The sequence below is a fragment of the Hyalella azteca genome, unplaced genomic scaffold, assembly GCF_000764305.2.
Source record: "Hyalella azteca isolate HAZT.00-mixed unplaced genomic scaffold, Hazt_2.0.2 contig6145, whole genome shotgun sequence".
In the NCBI taxonomy this organism is placed as follows: Eukaryota; Metazoa; Arthropoda; class Malacostraca; order Amphipoda; family Hyalellidae; genus Hyalella; species Hyalella azteca.
In genome coordinates this window covers 79,093-97,088 of record NW_025936313.1, presented here as the reverse complement: position 1 = coordinate 97,088, position 17,996 = coordinate 79,093, and the positions used below count along the sequence as shown (strand labels likewise).

At 37.2% G+C, this 17,996-nt stretch overlaps 2 protein-coding genes across 2 annotated transcripts; both read right to left on the bottom strand.

Moving 5' to 3' along the window:
* Nucleotides 1–1,317: 1,317 nt before the first annotated feature.
* LOC108673201 (ATP synthase mitochondrial F1 complex assembly factor 1) lies at nt 1,318–7,281 on the bottom strand. Its single transcript, XM_018160989.2, has 8 exons — nt 6,678–7,281; nt 6,009–6,115; nt 5,587–5,755; nt 3,957–4,019; nt 3,585–3,683; nt 3,209–3,304; nt 2,738–2,845; nt 1,318–1,939 (listed from the first exon to the last, which is right to left on the bottom strand). The coding sequence occupies exons 1-8, from the start codon at nt 6,747–6,749 to the stop codon at nt 1,754–1,756; spliced, it is 900 nt and encodes a 299-aa protein (XP_018016478.1). The 5' UTR covers nt 6,750–7,281; the 3' UTR covers nt 1,318–1,753.
* A 1,149-nt stretch (nt 7,282–8,430) lies between these two features.
* Nucleotides 8,431–10,130, bottom strand: LOC108673179 (ribosomal RNA processing protein 36 homolog). Its single transcript, XM_018160967.2, has one exon. It carries the CDS (start codon nt 9,202–9,204, stop codon nt 8,446–8,448), a length of 759 nt encoding a protein of 252 aa, XP_018016456.1. The 5' UTR covers nt 9,205–10,130; the 3' UTR covers nt 8,431–8,445.
* Nucleotides 10,131–17,996: the final 7,866 nt, after the last annotated feature.

The window sequence follows — 17,996 nt, the reverse complement described above, 5'->3', positions numbered from 1 at the left end:
TTCACAAGTCATCCGGCCTTTGAAACCCGATTTTTCCATAACTGACGATTGATTGAGATAGCTGCTGGACTTATTGCCTGGTCCGTAATTTACTAGGCATTTTAAGACTGAACATATGCTCCTGCATAGCTTCGTCTAGTCTGTTTTTGAAGGCGTTCATACTCGGAGCGTCAACGATGCTACCATGGAGGCTGTTCCACATGTCGGCGACTCGAAGCGAGAAGAAATGTTTTACCGGTACATGAATATAATTGTTTGAATAGGTCACCAGTGAAATTTCCTAAGTCAAGTAGTTTGGTCATAGTTTTGCTAATACGACCATATTAACTAGGCATCAAATTATGGGCGCTTTTTGAAAGTGAAATTCATAATACAATTGCTCGTTCATATTCATGTACCGCACGCGACTGGACATTACAGTACGGTGGGCTTTGAGCCTTTAGTTCAGTCCGCAACTTCAGTGCGCAAATTTGGTTTCCCGCAGTCACCGTGTCCGTAATCGTTGAACGGGAAGGGATTTTCTTCATTACAGATCAGATCCAAAGAATTTTTTTTTCAATAATGAAATCTTGATCTGAAACCGAAATAAATGAAACAAATATAACTCGGTACTCACTGCAGTGAGTGACAGAGAGCGCATTTTCTCGCCGACGAAAACTTGAGGTCACGGCCGGACGGAAAGACAGACGAACACGGCGAGCACAATAGTGCATTTTTTCATAAATGAGAAAATGCGCTAAAAAGGCTCAATAGCATATGTAAATTATGATCAAGCACTCATACTGCTCAAGTGAAGACCGGCCGGTTCAACCATGAGGCCGGTTATACCAGCGAGACGTCCAGCACTCGAATGGGCCTCATGTAGCTTCTCATTCTCACCAGATATATTACTATAAATTTATTTTCTTTCTACGACGTATAGATTTAGTTTTCTGAAGATCGCTTATTTTTATGACCAGCAAAGTCATTTGACGTTATAGTTTAAGTACTAGCGTTTAATTTAAGCTATTTTAAATGCAAAAATAACAACAGAGGCAGCAAAATTATACTTCTTTTGAATGTTAAGATAAACATTGACGCGCACGCGACTGGACATTAAGAAGGCGACTGAAAAAAATAGTCCGCATCCACGTATCCTCTATTGTAAGTTCTGAAAAATTTCTTAACGTAATCCATCCTTTAAAAACATTATAATGACGATCTATTTTTCCTCCATAATGTGGTTTCTGAAAGCAGCCTTGACAGAAAAAGTTCGTGTTTTCGTTTCCGAGATGTGCAAACAAAGTGTCGCGCCGCTAGGGGAGGATAAAGAATAACAACACCTTATTCATTACATTAATTTAAACGATTAAAATTTATCTACATATTAACAAGGAACTTCACAGAAGCGCATCAAAAGTCTTGTCAGTTTTCTCAACGGACAAGAGACGATATTTAATTATCTGTAGTGTCATTCGTACGACGTTAATGAATGAGCCAATGATGAATGAATCAGCCACTTCCAAATGAGGTGTAATGATTTGCTATTACTTTGGTAATACGAGTAATTGTATTATGAATTTCACTTTCAAAAGCGCCTCTAATTTTATGCCTAGTTAATATGATCCGTATTAGCAAAACTTTGACCACACTACTTGACTTAGGAAATTTCACTGGTGACCTATTTAAACTGGAAATTTCACTGGTGACCTATTTAAACTGGAAATTTCACTGGTAACCCATTTAAACAATTACGTTCATGGACCGAACTCGACTAGTTTTTGGGCGCTTTCAGCTGCAGGGCAGACAGGTCGAGCTTGTCGAACTCTTTGACCAAGTCCATGTGGGAGAAATTCTGTGGCTGCTCGTGGAAGAGTTTAAGTAGCGCCGTCTTGCTGGGCTCGACGCCGGAGTAGTAGAGCTGCACTTGGTTAGCAAGGAACTGCGCCTCCTTGCCACTCTGTCAAACAAAATTAAAATTCGGCAGGCAGAATTTTTTTTTGCTTTTTAGCGCATTTTCTCATTTATGGAAAAAATGCCCTATTGTTCTCGTCATGTCAGTCTGTCTGTCCGCCCGTCCGTGACTTCACGTTTTCATCGACGAGAAATGCGCTCTCTGTCACTCACTGCAGTTAGTACCGAGTTATATTTTTTTTGACTGTCAGAGTTAAACATCAAACAGAAACAGACACGTGAACCTATATCATGATCAAATAGCGTTTTCGTTGAGTCAAAGAAATTAATGAACAACTTTTTGGCGCATTTTATCATTTATGGAAAAAATGCACTATTGTGCTCGCCATGTCCGTCTGTCTGTCTGTCCGTCGTCCGTGACTTCAAGTTTTCGTCGACGAGAAAATGCGCTCTCTGTCACTCACTGCAGTGAGTACTGAGTTATATATTTTTTTTAATGCGTAAAAATTCTAAATAATGGACAATGTTGAAAAGCTTGCAAAATGAAATAAATAGAACCCTAAATTATTCTATTAACTCAATTAGAGAAAATGAGTCTTATTCCAGTAGGCAAATATTCAAACGAACAATTCTATGAGCCAAATCCAAAATGTTTTGGGTTGAGATGAGATTGTAATGCGATGAATGGATGAATGCAATTAACCAGTTAACAGAATTATACGATTCAACTAATCGTCATTTGACAGATAATATAATTATCGAAGGTACGATAATTTATACTTATATTCAGATTTCCAAACAACGTTGACCGCTTAGAAAATTTGGTCTCGCAAGCGTCACTCACAAGAGTATTGGTGTCATACTCGCCCCGCATGAGCACGATGTCGAGGCTCTCTTGCAGCTCCGTGTAGTGCACCATCGTGAGGCACTCAGGCGCGTTCTCTTGGTACGCCTGCACACAAGAAGCTTGGCTCGTGGGGTCAACATTTAAACGGAGACTTCTATGAAAATCTATTTTTATTTTTACCATAAATGGTCGAGAAAAATTCTCTCACTAACAAATAGGATCATAGAACCAAACGTTTATTTTGTTTTTACGACGTTCAATAACGGGAAAATGCAGAGGAATTTATAATCAAATTAGCATAGTATGAGTTAGCAATCAAATAAGACTTTCTTTGACTCGAAGTGGTAACTCCTTTACAATATTGAAGACTTTCCAAAGAAGAGCATTTCCTTAAGATCTTATCTGTGGCAGTTAGCGCCAAGAAATACGAAGATAGATACAAATATAAATGATGGACGAGACGCTGACCTGGTAGTTGATGAGAGGTGTGAAGTGCACCTCAGGTCCGGCAAACTGGGCGAGGATGAACTCATAGCCTTGCTCTCTTGGTAGGGCGAATAAAAACTGTCAGTATGAATGCAATTGATTATCAGTGAATAAACAGCGAACAAAACAATTCAAGCATTTGAAAAATAAAGAATGTAATCAAAGAATGAAGCTAAATTCTCAAAAGAAGCAGGAATGTTCAAAGTTGAGTGCTACAGAAATTCATGTTTCTTCAAGCTGCCGTAAAATTATTAAACCAATAATAATATAACGCACAAATGAGTAATGAACTTCAAGTTAAAAATATTCAGCTCGAGGGAAGAGTCAAGAAAGGTTTTAACGTCTTCGCTAGGGCTACCTTATCGTAGGTGGTGGCGGTGGCGCGGATGGAGTCGTAGAGTTGACCCTTCATTACTCCGCTGATGACGGGGAAGTTCTGCCAGTGCTGGTTCCACAACTGCATCAACACAAGCCAATTTATTAACTTGTAAAATATACTAATTATATTGCAGGAACAGAAACTATCGGACTTGTTTTAGGCAGTGTAACAAACCCGGCCTTGATCAAATCGCAATGAAAAATTAATTTTCACAACCACTGTAATAAACGTGTTTCGAAATTTGTCTCATAGAGAAACAGAAAGGCAGACAAAGCATCGTTGCTACAGCACTACAGGTATGAGACTAGAACTACTATGATCAAGTTGATATCAGTGAATAAATAGACTCACAAAAGTAACTTCCTCGGCATTCTTGTACCGAAGCAGCTCGGTCTTCATGATGCTGTCGAGTTTCTGTGGCAAAAGAGAGAATTATATGTTCTACGCATTCCAATTACAGGCATGGACATCAGTATTACATTTTGTTCTTCAATGTAAAAACGTGTACAATGTGATAGTGCAGAAATTAGTATCATATGGCAGAATTTTCTTGTTTATATGTTTACAATTAAAGACAAAAGAATGCATTGCAATTGTCAAAGAGTCGAATAATTCTTCACATGACGTTGGTAGGTCAAAAGGCAGGTTTAACAAGTAATACCTAATAATATATTAACGACGTTTCGAATGTAACAAAATTCATTTTCAAGTTAAGAGAAACATTGAATAATGAAATTTTGTTGGACATAATACCCGTAAATAAGATTAAACACAAAACTTTCGAGCCAGAAATTCAATCTCAAAGTTTAGACAAATCCAGTAGTTTGGAAATTGATTGCTGGGGTCCAATCCAAATTGACGAGGATTCCAGCAATAATATAATTAGTCGGTTAATGTTGTGCACCTCTGCATGGTGGCGATGCTGGTGGGTTCCTCCAGCACAGTGAGAGCGACGGTCTTGTGAGTTTCTCTCAGGAGGTTCCTCTGCCTCCAGACTGAAGATGGCAGGTGAGACAGTCTCGATGTCGTGGTTGTTAATCCAATTACTCCAATGTAGTCCAAGAGACGAAGAAGTCAAAACCTCTTTGAAGCAAAATTCATAGACTACACCGGCCTCTTGGAGAACTTCTGCTTTTTGGCAGGGACCATTATTGCGAATAGTCCGGAGCTTGAAGTTGTTGTCAAGGGTGTTACCAAGCCTGCCAAATTCATCAATGATATTAAAATGAAGTTGCTAGTTTGTAATACTCAATGTCGTAGTTGTTAGTCCAATTACTCCAATGCAGTCCAAAGGTCTTAATACATTGAGTATAACAAGCAAGCAACATCATCGAAAGATCATTGATGAATTCAACAGGTTTGGAAAAACACTTAATTTTCGCTTATTGCGTACGGGTCACGCAGGAGCGTTCATTACGGATAGCAGTTTATTGCAGGCCGGGGTCGAAAGTTCATAGTGTGGCATTACCATAGTCCAATCTGGTCAGAACGAGCACCACCACAAGGGCCTCGAGAGACCGACTGACGTTACGTTTTCGTCGCAGAGCGGCAAAACAAGCGGTGGTAACTTTGGCAATATGATTGTTCATAAAAGGTTCAGAGTCCAGCAGAATGCCAAGTTGTGAATGAAGACGAAGGCATGATAAACTCCTTGTTCACGCGAACAGGGTTGGCTGGAAGCTGATGCTGGCAACAAGCAGTCTAAAACCAAATAAAGTCGGCGCAATACTCCAAAAAAAAAAAAAAAGTGTGCGCACGAAACGAAAATGTCAGCTCTCGGCATTACTGTTTACACAGTTACATCGAACCAACATTACTATGTAAAGAAAAGAAGAGAGAAATTATGTCTAAGAACATTGCGCCTGAGAAGCGAGGCTCGTCCTTCCCTTTACGATTGAACGATCAATCTTACATGCCGAATGCTCATCTCTTCATCATGAACGCACAATGTTATTACTAATGCTGACAGCAAATTGCTTACTTTTGGGGGCGCGAAGGCGTAGGCGCCACTAGGCAATGTGGTCTTGCCCTTGGGTGCCTTGGAGGAAATAGGCTTGACGCCTGCAGCGCCCACGACCGCGTCAGCAGCTTCGTTCTTAGCCTCCGACTTGCGAGTTTGAACCGCCTTCACCAGCTCCACAGGTCGCTCCCTGTCGCCGTGTGGAACACGCCAAGATTAATACACTGCATTAAGCTGTAGGATCAGGCGATAAAGATCACGCTCTTCTTTATATAGTGAGGGAGGCGAGGTCGCTATGGGACATTTCTCAACATCGCATGACACTCTTTTGAGTCTCGCAAGATACGTGACGATCTCGGAAACTCAGTGAGCAACATATGGTTGTGGATATTGCTGTAGGGCACAGAAATGATGCAATACTCTGCTACTGAACTGTTACTCACTTTTTAATCTTGTCGATTTTTTGTGCATATTTCCCATAGAAAGGGTTGCTCTGAAGATGCTGCATTGCCTCATCCATTTTCCGGAATGTCAGCGCAAGGCACCGGACCTGAAACGAAAGATAATAAAGAGAAAAGTCACCATCTGCAATAATTTTTAATGATACGAAAACCAATTTCTAATCTAATAGAAGCTCGGGGTATTTTACCTCACAACTGATGTCCTAAAAGCATGCTAAGTCATTGAACAAGAGTTTTTTGTTAGCCATTCCCCACCAAATAGCAAGGCTAATGTTTTGATGTACATTTTTCTTGTTAGTAACATTTGTACACCGATCAAGGAACTTTAGTTGGTAGGTACTTAGAACCATTGCTACAATTGATGATAACAGAAAGAAAAATTGCTTAGATCTATTGCTACAACTGATGAAAAGCCATGGAATATCAAGTTGATCACAGACATCATTCCAACCTCTTTGACATCAATTTGAATGCAATCCATAGAAAAAAAACAAAATTTGCATAAATAATGTAAATGACCTTGGAGGAATCGGAAGGTATTCCTGTCACTTAAGACCATTTCTCCAAAATTAAATACAATAAACAAAAATTATGAATGGTTACACAGATGTAAGCATTTCATTCTACATGGTACAAAAAAAAAATAATTACCTGATTAGATGTGCCAGCAACTTGACCATAGAGCTGTAAAAATTGACTGAATGGCCTTGGCCAACTCTGCATCCTCTGAAACCTGGTATGTAATATTATATTGTATACACAACAGACTTCAAACTACAATCCATGTATATAGGTAGTCAATGCAATGTGAGTTTTTCATCTGTCTTTCATGTCTGATGGTATTTCAAAATTGCTAAAATCTGATGATTCTTCATTCAAATTTTTGCTGTAACAAATTTAAACCCAGAATATTGCATCATCAAATTTTTGATGAAATTCAAATTCTTTTTATGAAGTTGCATTCAATACGTAGACCTCAGTCAAAAGGGAAAAAAACTCATATCTGATTCCAATTGAAAGTTAGCTGTATAACTATGATTGAAAAAGAGATACACATGAGGTTTACAGGTACAGAGAGATGTCAAGTTATATGAGAAAAACGCAATAAGTAATGAACATCACTAACCAAAGTTAAAATTGTTGGGATATCTTGCTAGCCTTCACATGGGAGGGAGTGCTGGTTCCCTTAGCACAACATGTGTGCACTTCTTGCCCAAATATGAGATATAGAATAACTCAACTCAAAACAAAGATTCATTCAAAATAACCATACAGTATACCGTAAAATGGGGTAACTTAGACCGGCGGGGTAACTTAGACCACTTTTCGTTTTTTTAACAAAAACCCCCACAACTCAAAAACTATTTGACATAGAAAAATTTTGTCAATGGGCATTGAAGGCCTAATACTGAGGCTACATAACACAATAGGAAGATTTGAAAAGTTTGCATATCTAATAGGTTAAAAAATTAAAAATGTGACCCACGAAAAAAAGCTATTATTTAAAGCCTGTCAGAGTACCCCCTCCAATTTTTTTATTTTTTGGTTAAATAACTCCAGGTTTTGATGCACTGTAGTAGAACTCTTCTAGTTACATATGCAAATGACAAATTTTAGGAAAGTGTCATAGTTTGCAAATGGGGGGCGCCGCCCCCAAATGGGGTAACTTAGACCACCTAATGTCAGCCCTGACGGGGTAACATAGACCGGCTTGGAAGTTAATATAAAATTACCATATATAACATATTTTATGTTTGACAGCCTATTTATGTTTTTTCTTTATGTTTCAGACTCTACAGAGTCTTATATATGGTAATTTTAACTTAATTTCCAAGCCAGTCAATATTACCCCATCAGGGCTGCCATTAGGTAGTCACATTTATGGGGCAGCGCCCCCCATTTGCAAACTATGACACTTTCCTCAAGTTTGTCATTTGCATATGTAACTAGAAGAGTTCTACTACAATGCACCAAAATCTGGATTTATTTGGAGTTATTTTACCAAAAAATATAATTGATTTTACCACCCGGTCTAAGTTACCCCAAGAGCTGGGGTAACAAAGACCACCACTTTTTTTTAAATTACATAAAGACTGTGAGAGGCAGGAGCCAGCAATTTATGGTGAGTGAAGCTAGAGTATAGACCTGTATTTTGCATGTTTCAATTCAAGTTTAATTTAGCTAGTAAAAAAATGGGCATCATTTATAAAAATAAAAGTGGTCTAAGTTACCCCATTTCACGGTATTGATGGTCAAGTCAACTCAATCAAAATATTGTTATTGTGAAAATATTAGGTTGTCGATTTTTAATTAATTTTATTGCAATAAGGAAAGATCATATATCCGTGAAGTTAAAAAAAATTACTAACACTCACACAGGTGCGAATAAAATAAACAACAGGTCAATTGTTTTCGACTTTTATTTGAATAGCTCCTTGGCTCTCTTCTTCTTTTCTTTCCTCTCTAGATATTTGTCTAGTTTGTTGTCTTTCTTGAGTGCCTGGTAATTTTTAACCAGCACCTCCAACTTGTGATCACTCTTCTTTTTCAGGATAGGCCTTCTGCCTTCTTTGAGTGCACTTATCATGGCATCTTTTTCTTGCTTCTTTATGCTTCTTTCTTCCATAATCTTCTGCTTCTCCCTCTCCTGATTGTCAATTCTCTGGATGGCTATTTTAATTTTTCTTCTTTCAACAGGATTTTCAGCCTGAGACAAAGCTTGCTGAAGTGTGGCTCGTTCCTTCTGTCGCATTTCAGCCAAAAACTGATAGTTTTTACTAAATGCTGATATGTCTAAGTGCCCAGACATATCATCAAAACGAGGGTCGCGAATCACTCTTTCTTTAGACGTCTTCCTGTGCTGTTTCCATAAGGGTGGCGGAGCTCTTCTAGTCAGGCTCATTTCTATGGGACCACAATGCTTCTTCTTTCCTTTTTTTAACCCAATATCACATTCCTCAGCTGAAACTTTATCTCTTGGTTTACCAAGTTTTTGTTTATTCAAACTATCTGAGACTTGCCCTAATGAAATATTTGCAGCAGCAATTGAAGAGCTTACAGGGTCTGAAACTGGTGAATTTTGGGAAGCAACAAGTTCTGCAGAGGACTCAGGGGAAGCAGCACTGGTCTTGCTATGAAGTGACAAAAGACTGGCAAGAGACTTCCTTTTTTTATCCATTTTGGATGTGTATGCACTGAAACTTTTTAACAACTCAAATACCTGAAATAAATTTCTGTTATTAAAAACTTTTGAATGATGAAAAATATTTGTGTACAAAGTAGGTACATGTGCAATGAATTATAATCTAAATAACCTGCAGGCAGGCCTATTTGATTGATACTGGGATGGATTGTATATCTATGCAATATGGGACTCCCGTTGCTTTAAAAACTGAAATTGAAGAAGGGACTTGTCAGACAAACATTTAACAGGCAATTCCCATGTAAGAAATATTTTGAATCATTAAAAAAATTTACTTAAGAAGGAGAATTACATCTTGATATTAAAATCTTATTTTTCTCTTCATTTCCCCTAACTCTATCTTTTCCCTAATACAACAAAACTACACCACTAAAAATTCAATTCCCATCTTAAATAGGTACATATTTACTGACACCTGGCAACTTCCAAACAGATACACACACACAAACAAAAAATAAAAACTGTCATGAATAAATAATAGGGAAATAAAATACAGGTTCTGCCAGTTAAATTTTGGTATTTAGCATAGGCTACAACTTTTAATTCAAGCCCCAGCTTCTAGCAGCAAGTTTAGCAAGTATTCATAGAACATTTCAATACTGGCCATCAAAAGACACTTGCAATTGGACCTAAAAAAACATATGCTGATGAGATATTTCAGCAGCTGAATGAAGAGCAATATTGCCAAGAGAGTAACACTTTTGGGAGTGACCAAACATAGTCCCTCCTAATTTCTCAAAAAGAACCCCCATGACCATTGGTTCATGTTTTAGGCTAAGTTATTTTGAATCTGAAAATGATTATCTGATTATTATTCAATACATATCATCTCCTCCTACCATGCAAATAATTAGAATGTGAGCATTTAAATGATAGCTCTAACTTGGGCAACAAAATTTATGAGTTTCCATCTGTTCTAAAAAAACGGAAGTAGCAATATCTATTCATTTATTTTAATTAACTTGATGTACCGTCAACTGGGATGACTTCTGCTGCCGGGGTGACTTCAGCCAACGTTTATGATTTTGTTTTGCGGCCATCTGTTTCTGTTGTAGTTGTGTTATGTGATTGGAACAAAATGGTATCCTATGTAGTTTTTTCTCATCTATCGATTGGAAACTGTTTTGTTTCAATAATTTTATATCCTGCTTGACCAACACAATCTGAATGCCACAGTACTGTAAAGGAAAATAACCTGAGTGCAAACTTCAATATTTTGAGATACGAAAAGAATTTTGGGATCAGATTTGTTTCACTTATTTTGGTATCTTGTATAATGATTATATCAATGGCTATATGTTTTTTACCAAATGTAATATATATGCTTGAAAAATTAGCTGGGCAAGTCACCCCATAGTATATGGGCTAAATGGGGTGACTTTGGCCAGCCAATAAATGTTTAGAATAACAGATTCTTTTTATTTTTTCCGACAATATGCACGGCTATAAACGTAAATTAGATTCTGTGCCATATAGGATATATTATGAGGAGTCATTTAAGAAAGCATTGCAATTGATAAAAGATGGTGTTTAGCTTAAGAGAAGCTGCTAATATTTGCATAGTACCTCTTTCAACTTTGAGCGACCGATGTGCTGGCCGTCATATGAAAAATTTAGGACAGTCTATATACTCATTCACCTACAGAGGAGTCAGATTTAGTATGCTACATTATTCTGCTTTCAGACTGGGGTTTCCCATTAGATGGTATGGATCTGCGTTTTTTGGTTAAGAATTACCTTGACAAACTGGGTCGCACTTTACGTAAGTTCAAGGGTCGCACCTTTATCAAGCATCATTGGTTTTTTGAAGAATGCTCGAGATCCCATGGGGACTAGATTTTTCAAACTTTCACATCCAGCTACCATTGAAATCGACAGAAAGCAGCCTTAATGAAACATATGATTCACAAATGTGGGTTATATATTTGTGTTACAATTTTTATAATAGGTACACAGTGGCACTGATTATCATTTTTTAAAACACCCTATGTGGCCGATGTCACCCCGCTAATGGTTGAATTTGGCCTCAAAATCATTTTACTATGTTTTTGCTGTGTTTTAACACATATGGCCAAAGTCACCCCATTGCAGGGTGACATTGGCCACCCAGCTAATTAAAAAAATATTATTAAGCGATAAAAGTGACATAATTTAGACATGACATATTCAAATAAGAACCTTTCAGTAATATATTTACAATCACCAGCAATGCCTCATTCCTATTTTGTAGGAATTTGATCGACAGAAACTAGTGTAATTTGGCTGAAGTCACCCCAGTTGATGGTAATCAAATTAACCCTTTACGCCCTGGCGTGACAAATTCGTCACACAGAAAAAAACATCGGTTTTCCAACAATTTCACGTTTTCTGTCATTTTTTTCGAAAAATTCACAAGAATAAAAAAAGTCTTAGATTTATTTTTTACATATGTGTACCAAGTTTCAAAGTTATCTGTCAGTAAGTAACCGAAATAAAATTTCCAATTTCCAATGGCAATGTCCAATTTCTTATGGAAATTCTATTTCGGTTAATTACTGACAGATAACTTTGAAACTTGGTACACATATGTAAAAAAACAATCTAAGACTTTTTTGTTTGTGGGAATTTTTCCAAAAAAGTGAAAGAAAACGTGAAATTCTTAGAAAACTGACAAAAAGGGGGTACTGTAGAAATCTATCACCTCCTATGATTTTTGAGCTACAACATCAAGACGCATATCATTCGATGCGTAAGGACCATATCTATTGATTGGTCCTTGCTGTTTTTCAAAATTCTAATTTTTGTGGGTGGGGTGGGCATTTTTCGAAAAAAATTGGTTTCTCCCCCCCCTTTTGAATTTCCCCTTCTCTTTTTTCAAAATATTTTCAAAACTATAACGAAAATGAAAAAAAGCTTCGACCAATCTCTAGATCTTTTATTTGCGAATTGAACGGTATATTACTCATTGCTGTAGCTTAAAAACTCTGGGAGGAGATAGGTTTGCAGTGACAATAAGTGTGAATGTTCAGTAGGGCGCGACAAAGTCCCGAGCCCCTCAAAATAGGCATTCAAGGTGACATAGATGCAAGACTAGACATTACTGGAGCCAAAATTCAGTCAAGGATGGTGGGAACGACTGCATGAGCACCATCCCACATGACAGCAGCCGGGTAACTAAAGAGCAGCGTCTTCAGGTTGTCTATTTATGGGCCCGACCAGTAATTTTCGCCCATATTAAATGTTAAAGAACTCCCCCACCCCTAACCCTTTCACGAACTGTCGTCAAGGCATAAATCAACGTACAGAGACGATTTTGGTACCGTTGGATAGGTCAGAATGTCAGCTTTGAAGTGAGACATAAAACGGAAAAAGTGAATTTTACGATTTTCATCCCAGAAATTCAGGGCGTAAAGGGTTAAATCAAACTTATTTGGTTACCCATAAAATTTAAATTATCTTAATTTAACTTAAACTTGACATTATTCAACTGCAAATTACTCTTTAAAGGTACAAAATGATGAAAATCACATGAGTAAATACATATTATATATAGGTAGGTAATTGTTCATACTTTCTCTGAAAGGGTTTTTTAAATTTGCAGATCTGCATATTTCTATGCTTGTGTACAAACAGAATAATAGTCTGTGGTCACTCATTCTGTAGTATTGTCTAGAGCATCCCAAAAAGTTCAAAATATATTTTTCCTGGACACCCCAGCCTAGTGAAGCCTGTAGGAAATGTGCTCCAAATCAGCTTGCAGAGAAAAGAAAACCAAATAGAGAAGACAATTTTACCCAAAGTATCCTTAAATTACTTCTAGTTCTAGAGTTGGTATACTTTCCCTTGATTCTTGATGGCTATTTTGCAGGTGGATAAACAAGTTATGATTTGAAAATACATTATCTAAATATATAGAATGCTCAATGTGTCCAAGGGCAGCTAAGCCAAGCAAGATTGAATTTTTTTACTCTTTTCTGAAATACATGGGCTCTAACTCTATTATCACATCATTTTTGGCAGGTATGAAATCTTGCAGCTCCAAAGTCACATATTTGCATTGGAGCGGTAACCAGAGGAATATATTTGCATTTGGAGCGGTAACCAGAGCTATACAGCTAATTTTGGAGCCAAGAGATTACTGCTAGATTAATTAAATTCCTTCTATCCAATTGTTAATAAAATTGCACAATCCAGAAGCAAGATTCCAAAAAAATGTCACTTTGCAGCACAGACAGTATAATTAGAGAATGTTAAACTAGTGTTAAACTATGAATGTTAATTAGGGTGTGATTTGAGGGAGAATGCAAATTGCAAGATATAGGGCAGAGTAGCTGTTTCAATTTATGAGGGAAAACTCTAGGCTGCTGAGGGTAAAATCAAAGTGATGCTACATTGTGGTGTAAATAAGTAGCTTGGCGTGAGTCAGAAGGCAGTCTTGAGCCAGCAAGCCAACTGAGCGGCCACAAGGTAATCGTCTGTAGTTGGGTGTTGGGACCAAGTTGGTGGTCCTTGTACTGTGGATGCGCTAGGCAAAAGACCAATGGGAAAACATATGCTAACATGAGTGGTGTAAGCTTTATGAAAGGATTCCAATTATACCCTAAATTACCTATATAGGCTGGAGCAAAGTTTGCTTAAAATATGGATAAGTTAGAAATTCATAACAAAGACAAGATTCTTCAGATAATCTTCAATGGGCTCTTGTTGTTGTAAGAACTACTTGACACCTGATGCCCCAGCATTATTCCACCTTAAGCCGTAAAAACATTGAACTCCAGGATTGATGCCACTATATGACAGGAGTCTGCACCAGCAGAGCTACATGTCAAGAAATCAGTGACACTACATTTTTAAGAGAATCTTCTGTCAGCTACTGATGTTGTAAGAACTACTCGATAGCCTGATGCTCAGCCTCATTCCAACTTCAAAAGTTTTACAGATCTTGAGTCCCAAAATTGACTCCACCAAGGACAGGAGTCTGCATCAGCACAAATGCATTAAGGGGGCCACCAAGTGCAAGAAAAAACAAGGGATTCACAAATAACTACGGCAGAGGAAGTTTGGCAAAGTCAACCAGTCCTCAGTGTCTGGGTGTCTCTGTACCAAACCTGGTGATGTTTGGCAGTTCTTTCATTGGGGTACTTAAGTTAGGTGACCAGTTGGTATCGGTGTTATACCTAGCTATTGACATTAACTCTATCCAAATTCTGTGCTTAGGTCCGTGTATGATTTATTAGTTCAGTGTTATTCCATGCTATTGACAAAAACTCTGCTCAATTCCTGTACTTGATTGGCCTGTGTCAGATTTTTGTAATATAGGTTGTGTTGAATTTTACCATAAATTATTATTTTTACTCTTTGGTGACTTCATTGAGAACTTTTACATTTGAGCTACTCTGACAGAAAACCTGACAAATAAATCTATTGAGTTGCTCTAAAGAGAAAAATCAAAATAAAGATTCATCTCCCCAATATTGAACTTATTCAAGTAAAGTATGGCACAACATAAGTTGAGGATGCCTACTTCATTGACCCAAAGACAAAGAGTTACAATCAAGGCTGACGGCCATCAGGGTAATAAAAATAATAATGGGGTAATAAGGGACGGTTTTGAGTGTTTTTCATTAATAACTTTTTACCATGAAACATTTCATAAACAAACTTGGGCTCATTTTAAAGGTCTTTGCAAGGGCTATCATATGGCATCTCCAAAAAAATTCCATATGCTATTTGTATGGTGCTAGACGCAATATAAAAGCCTCCCAAATTAATCTGGGAACAAGGTATTAAGGGACACTTGAAATAAAACTATTTTAAAACATTTGAAACGTAAAACAACCTTGTGCACTGCAAGCTTCATATCAGTAGCCATGTAGCATATCTTCTGTATCTGTAAGCTTACAGGATGGCTTGTAATTTCAATTTCACACCATTTTAATTGAATCAAGTGATTTCACTATAACAAAAAAGATTGTAAAAAACATACCTGAAACAGGAAGGAATATTTTAGTAACAACCATCATATTTTTTGGAGAAATGAATCATAGTTTAGGGTTACTTTTACTCATTTCTATATATGACATTCTATGCACCTTATTGTAATGACTGATGATGCATTAATTTTTTGTTAACATGTTAAGTGAAATTTTTTTTCACTGAGGGAGGTGAATGTAGGGTAAACGCGGTATATTCTGACATCGTGGGTAATTCTGACACTTCTTCACTTTTTTCCTTTATATTAAGCTTTTTCTTAGTTCCATGCATCTGTTGATGGTTGAAATAGTGACATCATACTTTTGTGTGCCATACTATTGCCAAAACACTAGGTCTGGGCCGTCTGGCGGGAAAATGTTGAGATCCAAAGAGAGACAGTGTGCATCACCCAGTGAGAACATCGAAAAATGTGTCAAAGTTGATAGTCGACCTTGCTCTACCAAATAGTGATGAACTGTTTGTGTAGAAAGAATATTATGGTTTGAGACTTTTAAATACGTCTGTGAATATATTAAGAATCCTTCAAGTATACTTGTATTTGCTGATTTCAAGTTGTAAAAAATTAGTAGATGATTAAGTTAAGAGATGGTTTTAGACACATAAAACTAATTCTGACACAGCTTGGAATTAGACACACACAGCTTGTTCCAAGCTGTGTGCAAAAATTAAAATTTTCTTAATTAAAAGCTTAATTGCTCTTAATTAAAAGCCTAATTAAGTAGTGTTCAATATTCAATAGTGTTCTAATTCCAAGCTGTGTTGTATTCCAATACAGCTCACACAGCAATCAGAATTTGAACACAAGAGTGTCGGCATTATGAATTAGTAGAGTTTGAAGCGCTGCCGGAATTAGTCTCACAAAATGCCTAGTTTAGTCACACACAGTGTCGGGATATATGGATTTGGTAGGTTTGCATTCTAAAGGCTTTTAAATAAATATGGCAACATTTTGTGACATTTCATTGTTGCTGGCCCGTAGTGTGGTGTTTAGAGAGTGACATAAGGCAAACAGAACTCGAGTTGCGTGTATGGTGTATTTTTTATAGCCATTCATTTTTTGCTATGTCCTTAAATTGTCGGTATATATTGCGTTTACCATAAGCAAAATTTTTTGTTGTTGATTGATTTTTTTTTGTTAACCAGAGCCTTTGCTAACAGTCTAACCAAGGTTCTACAACTTCTACTGTAAAAGCATTTTTAGGGGTGTCCCTTATTACCACTGTGCAGAGAGTGGATGAATATTGCAAGATCTTTGGTGACGCTTCAGTAGCAAAATTTATGCCTTCAGAAGATCTTGCCGACACATTTAGATTGAAATTCTTGCATTTAATATATTTGTTAGGCTTCGGCCAACTATTTAAAAAAAAGTAAGGTTTCCGATATGTTGGATGGATCAGGATGCAGTGAAGCTTGTCTGGAAATCAGTTGCAATGAGTTCCCACCAAAAAAAAATGTAAACATCAAGCTTACGATTACGTAGTTGCGGTCACATTAGAGCGGTCAGACTTCATTATCACATGTTCAGTTGACACTTGCTGCAGCTGCACAATCAGACTGTTTTTAGGGTAAAATTAGTTATTTAGGATAACATGTGCATGCAACCTTGTAAATAAGTTCGGGGCTTGTAAATAGTTTTTCATTACTCAGCGTAAATGGCTTTTCATTAAAAATTACCCGGCGACGCATCTTAAAATTACCCGGCGACGCTTAGGGCTTAAAAACCCATATATTGGCGACACTGCATCCACCCTCTGCGCCCTGGCCTTATTACTCGGTGGGGATGTCCCTTATTACCCTGTCTCACCTCACGGAAATGGCCACCATTTTTTTTTTGGATTGAGATACGCAAATTCTGTCAATCACATTTTTAAGCCAACACCAGTATAGGGTAAACGCGGTATATTCCGACATCGTAGGTAATTCCGTCACTTCTCTAGTTTTACCTTTATATTAAGCTTTGTTTTAGTTCCATGCGTTCATTGATGGTTGAAATGGTGACGTCATACATTTGCGTGTCGAAATACTGCAAAAACACTAGGTCTTGGCCATCTAGCATGCGTAGTGAAGTGTTTTGAGAGTCATGTGAAGGCAACAGAACTTACGTAACGAATACGGTTTTTTTTTATAGTTTTTCATTTCTCGATGCGTCCTTAAAGTGTCGGAATATACCGCGTTTACCCTATGCAACTTTTATGTAACTAGGTATGTAAGTAAAATTTTTTAATACAACAAATATATTTTTTTTTTGCTACAGACCTTAGCTGCTTAGCAGAGCAGAGGTACTTATTCAAAACCTCACTTTTCACACTTTTTTTCAGAAGTAGGGTATGATTTCAGATTTCTCAACTTGCCTAATAGTTAATGCTACTGCTACATAGATAGCTAGTAAAAATGTAAAATGTTCAACTTTATGCCACTAATTTCAGTTTTGAAATAGCCTATTTTGATTAGTTTAGCTGCAACAACATTTCAGATTTCTACAAAATACTGAAGGAGAAGGACTGTCCCTTATTACCCCGTCCGTCCCTTCTTACCCCATTTGATGCTAGTATGACGGGATGCTCATTTCGTGGTATATTTTTTTTTATTTGTACGTTCTATTAATCCTGTGCTAGGTTAGTGACCAGTCAATTGATGTAACATTTATTTTGTGACTGAAATAAGGAACTTCATTTAACTGTGATATTATTATTTTGTTAACTAAAGGGTTTAATTTATGACTAAACAATGTGTAAACGAATATGTATTTCGTGACCGTAACATGGAAACTTGTCTAGCTGAGGTGATTGTAGTCT